This window comes from Meles meles, chromosome 1, assembly GCF_922984935.1.
Source record: "Meles meles chromosome 1, mMelMel3.1 paternal haplotype, whole genome shotgun sequence".
Classification (NCBI taxonomy): Eukaryota; Metazoa; Chordata; class Mammalia; order Carnivora; family Mustelidae; genus Meles; species Meles meles.
In genome coordinates this window covers 20,333,332-20,347,957 of record NC_060066.1, presented here as the reverse complement: position 1 = coordinate 20,347,957, position 14,626 = coordinate 20,333,332, and the positions used below count along the sequence as shown (strand labels likewise).

The following is a 14,626-nucleotide window of genomic DNA, read 5'->3' as shown; positions in this document are numbered from 1 at the left end:
GCGAGCCGCTGGCAACTTGCTCAATGAAAGCATGAATGGACCAAGGTCTCAATATAAAAAAATAACAAATACCCCAACTTAAAATAGTCTTTCAGGCCTCATTTTAATAGAGGCCCTGTCCATTCAGGGACTTTTGTAAATAGCCCCGCAATTAATGACATGTGTTTATCGGCAAAGCCACTCACCTGAAATACAGAGTGGTTGATGTTCTCTCTGGGGATGAAGTTTATTTATGAGAAAGAAAGATTTGACCTCTGGATAAAAATAGAGCAGCGGTACTCAACTAAATTTGCCACCACTCACCCCAAAAGCCTCGCATATAACCTATTTTGAGAAGAGTTCAATTTGAGGTGATACGGAAAGCCAGCTAAGCAAGGAGGTTGCAATGGTTGCCGCTATTAACAAAAAACAGAATTGACCCCTCTCTTGTAATGTTACTGTTGGGAAACAGCATCACAACACTTAATAGGTATCAGGTGTATTTTACATGGAATTACAGTTAGAACATACCATGTCATTGTTGCAGATGTATGTCAATAATACTGAAACACTAAATCAGATTCTGTTTCACCTTTGCTTGACATTTCTTCATTTTCCATCCAAATGCCTCAGTGGGCCTCTAAGGATCTAGTCACCTGGTCCCTATCCACCTCACCGCTGTGCTCAGTTACACCTGTCTCCTTTCAGGTCCTAACACATTCCAAGATCTTTCCCACCCCCATTCCTTGGCCATGCTCTCCGGTCCCTGCCCCTCTCACCCTCCAAGTCTTGGCTGTCATGTCGTCTACAAGGCTTTTCTCTTCCTACCCCTTGTCCCTCTGCACCTGTCTAATTTCTTCACAGTATGTACCACAAGCATGACATCTAGAACCACGTCTATATTTTACAGTGTTGTCCCCAACAGAAAGTATCAGTACTGACATGTAGCAAGTGATCAATACATCATTATTCACTATCAGATGAAGAATGAGTCATACTCCAATTCATTTCTTTCGTACTTTCACCCTCACTCAAACTACAAAGCCCAATGCAAGCATTCTTCCCCATTGCCATCCTCGTTTTTCTCCTTTCCGTAAAATCTCCCCTGAACTCCTCATTTTTCAGTGTTTAGAGACAAGGCATATGAAGGGCTAGAGACATGCGTAGAACATAGGGGGTCAGTAATTACAAGTCTTGAGTATCTTCTTGTTCACTTCTTCCTAGGGATTCCAACAGCTGGTTTCCAATTATGGCTTTTTTCCCTTAACTACTGTCGTGATTCCCATATCCCAGTCAAATTTCTCCTACTTCTGTTGTAATGTGTTTTTTATTTGACACAAAGTTCTCCTTCTTAATTTTTAAAGGAAGCTCTATAAAAATTAAAACCCCATTTCACTGACCATAAAAGGGGCAACTATAAAAATTCACATAATGAAAACAAAGCTATATGTTGTCCTCTTCTCTTTTTTAAAGGGGGATGAGCAACTATTAGAGATACGAGGACACTAATGTGATCCTTTCTCTAAGACATAATCAGAAGGACTGAAAATCTCTCAATGACTTCCTCACTCTGTGTTTCATTACTTAAAGCTATGTCCATCTATAATCACCCCACCTACCATTATGACCCCTGTCCTATTCTATTATTACTAACACTTTTCACTTGACATTTATTATTTTTGACCTAAATGGGTTAGTTGCACTTTTATAGCTATCCTCCATCCCATTATCTTATTTCTCTCTATATCCTCCATAGCTCATAGGTTGACCTTATACAAAATATAATCTTAAGAAAGTCTCAGTTGAGTTTAATACTTAGAGCTTTGAACCAACTTATCAAAAGAACCTACTCCTCCAAAAGTCAAAATATTTTTGAAAGAGATTGGTGAGAGAGGGTATTCAGGAGGTCTTCTGATTCCCGTCCCTCTCAGCCCTCCTGCTTTCTCAGAGATGCGTACCTAAACTATTTCATCCAGGCCACTGTGACTGAGTATCATGGATGTCCCTTTGACTATGTGCATTCTATTCAGCGAGGAAGAGGGCTCAATAAAAACAAACAAACAAACAAACAAAAACAACAGCAACAAAAAAAAAGGATGCTTTTCATGCATGAATATACCCGAAGCAAACCCTCTAATTTATAAGTGAAACAAAGGCCAAATAAACCAGAAAAAAACTGAATGTGTGATTTATTATATTTAAGATTGGTCTATAAGGTTTAAATATGTCTGTCATAATTAACAGTAAATGAATGCAACTTTACAAAATCAGTATTTTGATACAGTACAGGACTACATGTGGCAATTGTGCATTGGAAAATTAATATTTCCTCAATGCAAATATCAAATTTGCAGCACCATTTAGAAGCTTCCACTAAAAATGCAAGCTGCAGTATTTATTACAAGCTCTACTCAGAACATAAGACTACCTAAATCAAGCGTTAGAGAAAAACAGAGGAGTCATTCAGGCGTAACATGTCAGATTTGGTACAGGATTAAAATACTAACATTTTTTTAATGTCCTGGTTTCAAATTAATAAATACAAAAACAATATAAAAATATACACCAGTTGATAAGACTGCACTGCAGGTGATCAGATAGTTAGATCTCACTCTCGTATGTATGCAGGTATGTCTTTAGTGTCAGAATTTCTGGGTAGCTGCGGCTTGTCTTTCGGAAGAAATCCAGACTGGTGAGCTGTTCGATGTCCCGCACCCGAGCTGTGTGCATCTTCATGAGTTCTTCCACCCACTGCGACTCGTCCTCTGAGCTCTGCAGGGGAAACAGAGGACAATCAGAGCCAGACTTTTCCAGAGCAGGTTCTCCAAACCGTCAATTTGCTGCGAGTCCACAAATGAGCCCTCCATCCTCCTGAACCCAGAACCGGTATGTCTTGTTCCTTCCTGGCCTCCCCAGCCGCTCTACCACATTCCTGCTGGGAACGTGCCACAAATACGTGCCCTTGGCTGTGAACATTTTCAACAGCAATTAGCTGGTTCAGATAAATGAGACATGTGGTGTGAAAGGGCATTTGACTCAATATGTTTTCAGAACATAAAATTACAAAAACCAAAGGCCCTGGAGGATTCAGCGATGTGTTTCTTTCCCCACTGTCAAACAGCACAGGGGAGCACAGAGCAAGGGTATTCTGGAATGCTCTTCTGGCTCCTGAGGAAAGCAAAGAGCTGGTGCCCCATGCACAAAATCTCACAATGCGTTCCTGGTCTTTCAGACGAGCCCACGATATCGAGTACATATGGGGTCTATCAAATGGCAAGGAATTGATATTTAAATAATGAGTTCAACTTAAAGCAGCTCAGTGCTACATCTGGTGCATTAAAGCCCAAGAAACCAAGGTTGGAATTGTGGCTTTATGACTTCCTAGAGAGGAGACCTTGGCCAAGCTACTTAACCTCTCTAGGCTTTCTTCATTGGTTCCCATGGAAAATAATGCTTACTTCATCAGCTTTCTTGGATAGTGGGAAGAAGAAGAAAAAGGAAGGCAGGGGCAAAGATAAAGTAAGGAAACAACGTCATAGAAAAAAGGAAGGAAATCTCTTTCTGTCTTAGCAATTTGCCAATATGGCCTCTTTGGCACAAATTCCAATGACGGATGTTCAGATGCCCCACACCAAATAATTCATTCATATCTATGATGAAACTAAAAAGTAATTCAGGAGGAGTAATACTTTGTACTTTATAAATATCTTCTTTCACTTTTTTTTTAAATTTTTTTAATTTTATTTATTTGACAGAGAGAGAGATTACAAGTAGGCAGAGAGGCAGGCAGAGAGAGAGGAGGAAGCAGGCTCCCCGTGGAGCAGAGAGCCCGACGCGGGGCTCAATCCCAGGACCCTGAGACCACGACCCGAGCCGAAGGCAGCGGCCCAATCCACTGAGCCACCCAGGCGCCCCTCTTCTTTCACTTTTGTGAGAAGTCGAGGGAAAGAATGAGATCTGAGAGCCCTGAGAATTCTGGGGGATAAGCCTACCTTCATCAGTAGACCTGAGCAAATAATTTCATTCCCAAATGCCGCCCAGAATTGCAATAGCTCCCAAGAGCCATTCTACAATTGAAGGGTGGCTGTGTGTCCCAAGGCTGAGCAAGTTCAAAAATGCCCTTGCCCAACTCCTTCACCGCACGTGTTCTCAATGAACTCACCACCAAAACCCGAGAACCTGCAATGGGTTTTCTCGGAAAGCTCCAACCCACACAGACCTGGACACGGAGCTCTAGCAGCTTTTGCCAGTGCTAAAAATGTACTACGAGGGTGTTGGTTCAGGAAGCTGATGCCTGGCCATCCCGGGTAAAATGAAGAAATAGGAAGAAATTGCTTTGCAGGCTGGGGAAGTAAGGATTTTAACCCTCCGTGCCCCACCCTCCTAACCCAAGCTAACCAAGTTCTCTACGATTCACAGGAAGAGACAGACCTAAATATAACTCTGCCCACAACGGTACTGACCAATCCTCACTGTGACCATATAATTAACGAAGTAGGAGGTCTCCAAATGGATCAGGACCCCCTCAGAGTAAGCAGAGTAAGCATGAAGCTATATTTTGGGAGAATTTTCATATTCAACTCTATTTGATTTTTCAGTGGTCTAATTTCTCCTTTGTAAATGCAGTCATTCAAATGTACAAAGGGGTGGAAAGGTTTTTCCTAATTTAAATAGTGGCCAGTTGGGATTATAAGAATTCAAAGAAGAAAAAACACTGTCTTTTGCTATTTCTTTCCTTGGGAAGTAATTTGCCAATTTCACTTGAAGGGCATTTTCTTCTGGTTCTCACATGCAGAAATCTCGCTTGCCAGGAGTGGTTAGGAAATACTGGCCATACAACACAGGAAGAAAATATCTTCTGCCTGATGCGAGCTGGCAATTCACAGAAATATTTGCTGGGGAGACTCTGGTGTGAAATGCAAAACTAGGAACATTCAAATCAAAGTTCATGTGCACCAAGGGAAAGGAAGGAAATGCTTTAAAAATAAATAATTAAGAAGATAAATGCAAAAAAAAAAAAAAAAAGCCCACCCATCAACTTGCTTATTGTCTTTCTTGTTACAGACATTTATTCTTCACCTGCCTTTTCTCCCTGACTCTCTCCTAAGTGAGTTTGTGAATTCAACCCCCAGCAGTTGTAAGGTGACCTTCAAAGCAAGGACAGGCATCTATGCGGGCAGAATAAGAGTAAGACACAGACTCACCACGAACTCTACAAGAAATATCTCTAAGTTCTAAGCAGAGTCCAGAGCCAGAAAGGGTCAGAGGACCTGGGAGGATGTCTGTGGATTTCATTTGGCAGTTGTGCAATTTGGGGTGACTGAAGAATGCCATTGAACTGAGTGTCCCATCACCAGATTCCCCTAATGACAGAGAGACTGGAACGTATACTCCCCAGGAATCTGGTGTACCTTAAGTGGCCCACTATCAGTCTGGAATGTCTTTGTAGTCTTCTGTCTTAAAAATGCATGGCAATTTAGAATTTCACCCCATAATATATGGGTTTAGCTTTTTTGCAGAAATTTTCACCTCCCCATAAGTTTGTAGTAAAACTCAAGTCCAAAGAAAGTATATCACGTTTTGCTGAGGCATTACATCACGCTGGTACACTGCTGGCTACTCTTGTGGTTATGAGTAATCAAAATGGAGAACATTGAGCTAATAAGTTGACGACCGCCTGTCTTTCACTTTCAGTTCCCCCACTTCTCCACCTCCCATCAAATTACTGATAAGATCTTACTGATCCTTCAGTATTATACTGCTGCCTTCCACCCTCTTTTTGAAATTCCCAAGACCATTACCTCACTTCCTGTTCTCTGACCTCAATCCCATGAATCTTGCCAAAGCACTTTGAGCACCATGCTTGACCCATTGCAACTTCAATTTATCTCCCTAAAGCCTAAAATGTTGCTGTTACGTATCAGCATTTTCCATGGCTACCCAATGCCTGTGCAATTGGAAGTTTCTAAGGTCCCAAGGTTCTGCTATGGAAATCTGATAAACTTGGAAGAGGACGGGCTTTTGAAGTCAGAAGTCTTGAACTTGAAGTTCTGCTCTCCTACTGACTGGCCAGGTAACAATGGATCATACTTTTCCTTTATTACCTAGAGCTTTCAAAACAGTGAATAAAATGGGAGTGGGGGGGGGGACCATATACGCCTGCCTGGTAGAGTAAAGAGATGATTAGAAATAATTTATGAGGAGGACCTGCACAGTTCTTGGCTGGCAACACAGACTCAGAAAATGGCGGCAATGATTACCTCTGCCACTATGGCTACTATTGCTACTATTTTTATTAAGTTTGATTCCAAATAACTTTTCAAACCTTTTGTCCCACCATTATCCTCATTTTCAATATTCTGGTCAAGCTTCATTAGCTTTCTTGGCCATATTTCAAATTTCCATTTTTTCCCATATTGCTTACTTGGCTTTGGATATATCCACAGCTGCCATCTTTACCCACAGCTGAAACCATAGCCAATAGCTATCTTTCCCATGAAGCTGATAATCTGTGGTGAAGCTATTTTTTTTAATTCAATTAGCCAACCTATAGTACCTCATTAATTTTTTTTTAATTTTTTTTTATATTTTATTTATTCGACAGAGAGAAATTACAATTAGGCAGAGAGGCAGGCAGAGAGAGAGGAGGAAGCAGGCTCTCCACGGAGCAGAGAGCCCGACGTGGGGCTCGATCCCAGGACCCTGGGATCATGACCTGAGCTGAAAGCAGAGGCTTTAACCCACTGAGCCACCCAGGTGCCCCACCTCATTAATTTTTGATACGGTGTTCAATGATTCATTAGTTGTATATAACACCCAGTGCTCATTCTTACAGCTCTTTGCCTTTTGTAGCCGTTTCTGCCCCTGTTTTATTTGCTCTGGCCCACAACAGACCCCTAGAGTAGTAAGTATATTTAACAGACTTCTGCTTTTCCCACCACAACTTACACAATTTAGGAACCAAGTAGGATTTGTGACTAAAACCCTCTTCCCTAGATTACATTCCTGCTCCTTCTAGTCTATAAAGCAAAATCATGGGGACTATTACTTCTAAAATCAATCTTGGACTGCAGCCGTTCTGTCACATTAAAGAGATCTGGGGAAGTGATGTGATCGGTCCCTAAGTGTAGGCAGAATGAGCCCAGAGCCAGGAGCCCACAGCTAGGCTCTATCCCCTGCCGGGGTGTTCCTCAAGACGCCTTCCTGCCTCTGTGGACAAGTCATCTGTGCTATTTGAGAATGGGGTCATCTGTTACAACTATTCTCATAACTAGCAGTAGATGAAAAATCTGATTTATAATGTATTTATGCCTGTGTGTGTGTGTCTTTAAAAAAAGTTCTTATTAGAGACACTTTCAAACATCCACAAAAGTAGAGACTAATAGAAAGAACCCCCGTGAATTCTTACCTAGTTTCCACAAGTATCACAATGTTATTTCTTTCATCCTACCTTTACAAAGTATGTCTCTTGCAAAAGGGAAGACATCGGGTACTTTGATCAGTTGACAAAATCGAACACATAATTAGAACCACAGGAAATGTACACCCTCACGCTCCTCCTCCCCACACCCTTACATTGAAGGTGACAAATCTATTCAAACACCAAGTTCCCAGGTGATAAGTCAAGTTTTGTTTGGATCCTTTCTTCTTTCTACTTGGTTACACTGTATAGTCCAAATGGCTTATAGTAAGTGTGTAAGAGTTTCCCTGGTGGGAATCTACATTAAGAAACAAAGATGACTCCTTTTAAAGGACTCGGTCTTTTGAACTCACATTGCAGCTCTCCTCATTGTCAGGTCGGTGAGGGAGGATGAAGGAGGAGACAGAGAGGGGGCCGTCACACTTGTCGGCAGGCTGAGTGAAATCCAGGCAGCTGGTGATGATGCTGTAGTAGTGAGTGGGTACGGGAATAGAACTGCCCTCCACGTACCTGGAGGGAGAAGGAAAAATAAAATGACCACTGATGTAGTTTGATGTAGTAGCTTTCTTTTTTAAATGGTGACCAATGAATATTGCCCAAGTCATTAAAATTAACTCCCATTCAACAGAATCATTTTTCACTTCTAAGCACTATCCTAGTTCTGTGTTTTGAACCTAATGCTTTTGCTACCTGAATCCCCTCTTTCTCTAGACTTGGCAGAGTGAAAGTGATAGTCCAGGCAAAGAGAACAGCATGAGCCAAGACTTAGAAGCTGGACAGGATGAACTTATCAAGAGAGTAGAAATATGAGGCTGGAAGAGTCAATAAAAAGCCATAATTTGGGGTGCCTGGGGGGCTCAATCTGTTAAACATCTCCCTTCAGCTCAGGGCATAATCCAAGGGTCCTGGGATTGAGCCCTGCATTGGGCTCCGTGCTCTGCCTCTCCTCCCCACGTGTGTGTTCTCTCACTACCTCTCTCTCTCTCTCTCAAATAAATAAATAAAATCTTTAAAAAAAAAGAGCCATAATTTGGTGACTTCTGAGGGCAAAGTTGTGGGATTTGGGCATTATGGTTTAAGGAGTAAGACCTCATCGAAGGTTTCTGTGCCAGGAAGAGTCATCATGAGATCCCATGTTTCAGGAAGATAGCTTGCACAAAATTGTGTAAAGTGGACCTGAGGGAGGAAATACTGGAGAAAGGGGAATAACAAGTCCTTTCAAACCACAATGAGACGCTTAACTTGGTACAGAGACCTCATTTACTCAAGGAAATACTAAGGACTGATGAGCTAGTGACGAACCAAGAAATTTAAAAAAAAAAATCTTTTCCAGTAAACTGAAGTACAGAAACTCACAATTCCTTACCTGGTTTTTATTACCTTAATTTCAATCATTTTCAAAATATCTGATTGAAATATGATAACTTAATTTTGGCTAAAAACTGTTACAATGATTAGCAATAAAATAAATGTACAAGTAAGATGAAATTTCTCTTATGGATGATGAGAAAGGGAGTAGGATAAATCCTGTTTTATTAATATATATATGAAAAAATAGCTTTTTATTCCTAATTATCTGTAAAGAACAATTAAACCCTCCTATATTTTGTGCCACTCTCTGTTTCATGCATGTATAAAATTAAATGACTTCTAAAGAGGGGAGGCTGGGTGGCTCAGTTGGTTAAGCAGTGGACTCTTGATTTCCACTCAGGTCATATCTCAGGATCCTGGGACTGGGCCCCATGGCGGGCTACCTGCTCAGTGGAGAGTCTACAACCTCCCCTCCTTCTGCCTCTCCCCCTCCACTCATTCTCCGTCTCTCGCTTTCTCTCTCTCAAATAAAGAAATAAAACCTTAAAAAAAAAAAAGACATACTGAACCAGAAAATCTAAGCGATTCCAAAAGACCCCCCCCCCCAAAAATAGAGATAAGGGAAAATTATCATCTTTCCACTGAAGAGTTGTTAAAGAATAAATGACAAATTTTAAAAAAATCTTTTGGTACATTTCTCTCATGGAATGGAAAAGTCTATGTTTTCACCACAAAACTCCATTCCATTCCAACCACCATTACCATGTTTAATCAAAGGTCCAAAAGCACCAAAGAAATCATAAGGAGATTCAAAGAGCAAAAGATTTCAGGGGTATCAGCTCTTCTTGAGTGTGTGAATATTTGAAAAAGAGCCTTCAGTGAGCTCTTAGAATTTAAAACCACACCCTGAGCAGAAATGAAAAACTTACTGTTTGATTTTATCCTGTGTGTCATGTAAGCCATCGTAGTCATAGTCAAAAATTGGTCCACTTATCACATTAACTCCATTTCTTTCTGAAGCATATTTCTTCACCAATACCCTTTGGAAATAATTCCAGATTCCTGTGGGGGGGGGGGGAAGTCTGTAATTCATGAACAAAAACTCCTTGCTGTGGTTGAATTCTGTTTAGGATGCATTCTACAAGCCAAAGGTCACAAGCCAAGAGACAGTAGAACTGTTGCGATTCTTGAAAAGAATTCGCCCTGAAGTACCAGCTGTGTGTGTGTCATTTATGAGCCAGCAAAGGGAAAGGTATGGAGACATTGGTAGGGGAGTTTAGGTCACCTAGCCCAGTAAGTCAGGGAATGGTTCCTCACTGAAATTGCTCCTGAGTTCTGAAGGATAAGTGGGTGTTTTCTAGGCAAAGAGGTGGAAACACACCAGGCAAGGGGAACCATGTGTATAAAAGAGGAAGTACAGTGTTTGTGAGAAACTGAAAAAAAGGCCTTCATCTACCTTTTCTTCCTTCCTTCCTTCCACAAGCTTATTTCCAAGTTTGTGTCTTTAGCCCTGACCCTTTGAAGGAGCTCCAGATGCGTTATTCAACCATGCATTTCATGGTCCTCTTGAATACCTAATAATCATGTCTAGCAAAAAATTATCAGAACAGAATTTTTGGTCTTCATTCCCAATCCTGCTTGAACTTCTGGCTTCTCCATCAGTTAATTTCACTCACTTGCTCACTAATGTGATCAGGTCCAAATCCTAGGAGTCATTCGTGACGTGGCTCCTTTCACATACATTAAATTTAAATTTAATTTTAAATTCTAATTCACCTCTGTAATATTCTCCTATCATCCAAACCTGACCACCTCTCACCATCTTCACGGCATCCAACCCATCTCAGCTACTACCTTCTCAGCAAAGAACTACCGCAGAAGACAACTTCCCAGTTAGAAACACTTACTACTCCACAGACCATTTCGTAATAGCCATTGGGATCATTTTGCACCATAATCAGATTGTTTCATGTTCTTCCCAACTTCCTGTTCCTAACATTCCAGATGAGGTATCATTGCAATTAGAATAAAGTCCCAACTTTCCACTGTGGCCCCTGCCTACCTGCATAACTTTACTTCCTACTTCTTTTCCCCTCAGGTGCATGGCTTTCTTCCTGCCTTCCTATTTGCTGAACTTGTTTCAGACTAAGCTTTTGTATTTGCTCTTCCTTTTGCTGGGAAACCTTCCTGATCTGTGCATGTCTGCTTTGTCCTCCTCCATCATTTCTCATTTTCAAGGTCACCCCTGGAGAGACCTTCCCTGCCCACCTTAGCTCCAGTTGACAGTATGTCAGTCGGAAGGATGGAGAGGAGCAGAGCTGGGGGGAAAGGAAAAGTGAAAGAAGGGAATGACAAGAGAACAGGAAAGGCACATAGTGAGTTGGTTCTGAGATGTTAAGTATAACTTAACTACACTCTGCTCTACATGGGGATGGGGATGGTGAGGTTCCGGCTGTTATCAGTTCTTATCTCCCCTTATTAAAAAGCACTTGGCTGTTTTTCTCATGGTGCTTCTACTGTTCTTTATACCTCCTGATACTCTACTCTGAATGAGAAAGACAGAGCAACCCACCAGAGCCCAGATGCCCCAGATATTTGTAAGAGAGAAAGGAGGCCAGTGGGAGAGTAGTTCGAATGTTAAGCAGAAAAACTGGAAAGGCAGAGAGGGAAAGAAATAACAATGAGAACAGTCAAAAGACCAAACCCACAGACATGTGGCATGTGAAAAAACCATTCCCCTAGGGAAGAACAGGGAGCCCTCTGTGAAAGGCCTCTTGACATGCCAGCCTCGGGGTGGTACTGTGTGTTTCCTTTATTACACTCGGTCAAAAAGCATCAGCAAAGAATAAAGAAATCCAGGAAACCCTGATTTGTGGAAATTAAATGAAGATGCATTCCATGTAATATGATGACTAATGTATCTATGTGGGTTTCTGAAACATTTCTCAGTGGGGTCTAAGAAAAAAACCAGGAAATCTCCTTTTAAAAGCTTACTTTAATTTTCACTCATAAGCCATGGATTCTACACCCTTGAATAAACCTTCACCTACTAGCTAGGACATCAAATAAACATTTTTTTTTTTCTCTAAATGACGTTGGCCATTTCACCGATGTCAAGTTGGTGGAGCTTGCCACTGTTGATGGCACTCCACAATCACATGTTTGGATTCTGAGACTTTATTTCAGCCCCAAGGGTCCTGTAATACAGTCAGTGCTCCTTTGCCAAGTGGAAGCTGGTAGAGGTGCTTCCCTTTCCTATCTTTTCTATACGCATATAAGTCTCTTCACTGGAAAGGGAGGTAAAAGTTATTCCAGAATGTTTTCTCTATCTTTGAATACATGGATGGATGGATGGATGGATGGAAGGATGGATGGATAGATGGATGGATGGATGGGCAAATGAGTAAATTCTTTGTAATCAGAAATAAGAAATGGATTATTCTGGTCATTGGACAACTAAGTCATAAATCCATATAAGCCATAGAGATCATGCAATCAAATCTCATAATTTTATAAATGAGAGGTTAAATGACATTTTTATGATTACATAGCTAAGTGGTCATACTTGGGGGACTAGAACTTGGTTTTGGGGGCAGGGCTCACTATGCCATTCATAGCATCACTATCATCCACCATCATGTCATATATAAAGAAATTATGAGTGTTCAGTGAAACTAGAATAATTTGCAAAGCTCTTTCTGAATTTCACAATCAACAGTCAGAATACATCATCACCATCAACCCTAAAGGAGAGAAGTGCTAGTAGCTTTTAACAGTCAGTAAATAAATGTAGATGTTGTTAAATGTCAAGTGGCCTCCATAACAGTTGGTTAAGCGTCTATCTTTAGCTCAAGTTATGATCTCAGGGTTCTGGGATTGAGCCCCACATCTGGCCCCCTGCTCAGTGGGGAGTCTGCTTCTTCCTCTCCCTCTGCCCCTCCCCCCGACTCCTGCTCTCCCTCTCTCACTCTCAAATAAACAAAATCTTAAAAAAAAAGAACATTTTTTAAAAAATAGAAAATATAAACATGTGAAAGATACTATTATTATTAAAATTAATATAGAGGTAGAAAATGTAAGCGGTAAATTTAGAAATATTTCTTCTCATAAGTAGTAGTTTACTAGGTAAATATCAGACTTACGTTTGAAAGCAGGGTACATCGGAACCATATTGGTTACAAGGAATGCATCATATTTAGCTTCTGGTGAAGAACTCAAATCTAAACATTAGGCAAACAAACAGTGTCCATTATTTACCAAAATCTACATCAATAAAAAATCAATTTTCTAAAATGGTCCAAACAGCATGAAGTGAATGGCGAATGGATATACTCCTTTATTTTTACTCATTCCCTACTTGATATAGCATTCCCTGCTTCCCCTCCCACCCAATCTCTTTTCTTCACCAAGAGCTCTCTCCCCAAAATTTTTACAATGTTTTTTCTTCCTATTGAGTTCTGGGTCAACTAAGTATTATGTCAAAGAATTTCTTGATTTCACTAGTCTAATTTGGACTTAAAAATGTCATCGGGGCACCTGGGTGGCTCAGTGGGTTAAGCCGCTGCCTTCGGCTCAGGTCATGATCTCAGGGTCCTGGGATCGAGTCCCGCATCGGGCTCTCTGCTCAGCGGAGAGCCTGCTTCCCTTCCTCTCTCTCTGCCTGCCTCTCTGTGATTTCTCTCTGTCAAATAAATAAAATCTTTTAAAAAAAATGTCATCAAGCTATTGAGAAATAATAAAAACACTTCCCATATTCTTAAGTGATCACCTGTATAGAATTTAAAACATTAAAATCTTAATGATACACTATTTCACTTTCAGGTTTCCACTTAATGATGTGAGGAGGTACAATATATATTCCCTTGTACTTCAAAATGCTCCTAGAGAACAGGGATTTGTGAAAGGTGGTCTCTCTTCTGACTGATTTTTGGAAGGATCCCACAGAAGTTCACCTCTTCAATCTCTTCAGTGCCTCTCCAGAAGAAAACCTGAAGACCACTGAAATCTTAACAGACCAAATTCCAGAAAATAACATCCCTCTAGAATGGTCAGATCCTGATGTTCTGTAACTTACAAGGAGGGAAGAGGAATCCATAGGACATCTGTTTATCATTTTTGTAGGCCAAACAGCTTTGACTGAAACTCGGAGACACACGGACGTCAGGCCGAACGCAGCTGGTCAGGTATTCAGGGATGCCCGAGACCTCTGCCTGCATAGTGAGTCAGAGGTAGTTAGGAATGCCATCACAAAGACTTTGCTAAAGCAACGGAGAACTACGTAAGCCATGCTACCCTGTCATGACCAGCCAGAACCAAAACCCCTCTAGCTTTCCCTAGAGCTCATACTCTGATATCCTCTCTCTAAAACCAAAGCCTCAGTTTCAAATACAGTAAGCCAGGAATTTTCAAACTCCTGTATTATTTAGTGACAGAACGCTTTTATCAAAATCCTAAGTAAAACAACAATATAAAAAGCAGAAATTGCACTGTTGAAAAAATGGGTAGGATTCCACTGAAGACAGCTTAAAAAATAAGACTCTAAGAAATAATATAGACATATCATCTATACAAAGAGATACTGCACATACAGTTGTACCAGGGGCACAAATGAACAGGAAGTTGGGTTGGCAGCACCGGAAGTATTCATTTTCTAATCAAAAATCAAAAACATGCCTCAACTGCCAAATACATTTTTTTATTCCAGATATAAATTTACCTATCTCATCTTCACCAAAACTGAGACCCCAACATAAAATATTTATTAAAAAAGAGGATGTTGGCAGTCAAGGAAGCCGTGCAGGGGTGAGGCCAGGGATATATGGGAACTCTGTGTCCCGATGCAATTTTGCCATGAGCCTAAAACTACTATAAAATAAATAAATAAATAAAGGCTATTAAAACAAACAGCCAAATCTG

At 40.8% G+C, this 14,626-nt stretch overlaps 1 protein-coding gene across 5 annotated transcripts in view; it reads right to left on the bottom strand.

Annotated features, from left to right (window-relative positions):
* Positions 1–2,151: 2,151 nt before the first annotated feature.
* Positions 2,152–14,626, bottom strand: part of ENPP2 (ectonucleotide pyrophosphatase/phosphodiesterase 2) — a 111,685-nt gene continuing 99,210 nt past the window's right edge. For all 5 annotated transcript variants that reach the window (XM_045999418.1, XM_045999434.1, XM_045999401.1 and 2 more), the window contains 5 exons: positions 13,785–13,920; positions 12,853–12,930; positions 9,640–9,772; positions 7,753–7,909; positions 2,152–2,751 (listed from right to left, as the gene is read on the bottom strand). In XM_045999418.1, coding sequence (XP_045855374.1) covers positions 2,581–2,751; positions 7,753–7,909; positions 9,640–9,772; positions 12,853–12,930; positions 13,785–13,920 — 675 coding nt within the window. In that variant the 3' untranslated portion in view covers positions 2,152–2,580. The remainder of the gene's footprint in view (positions 2,752–7,752; positions 7,910–9,639; positions 9,773–12,852; positions 12,931–13,784; positions 13,921–14,626) is intronic.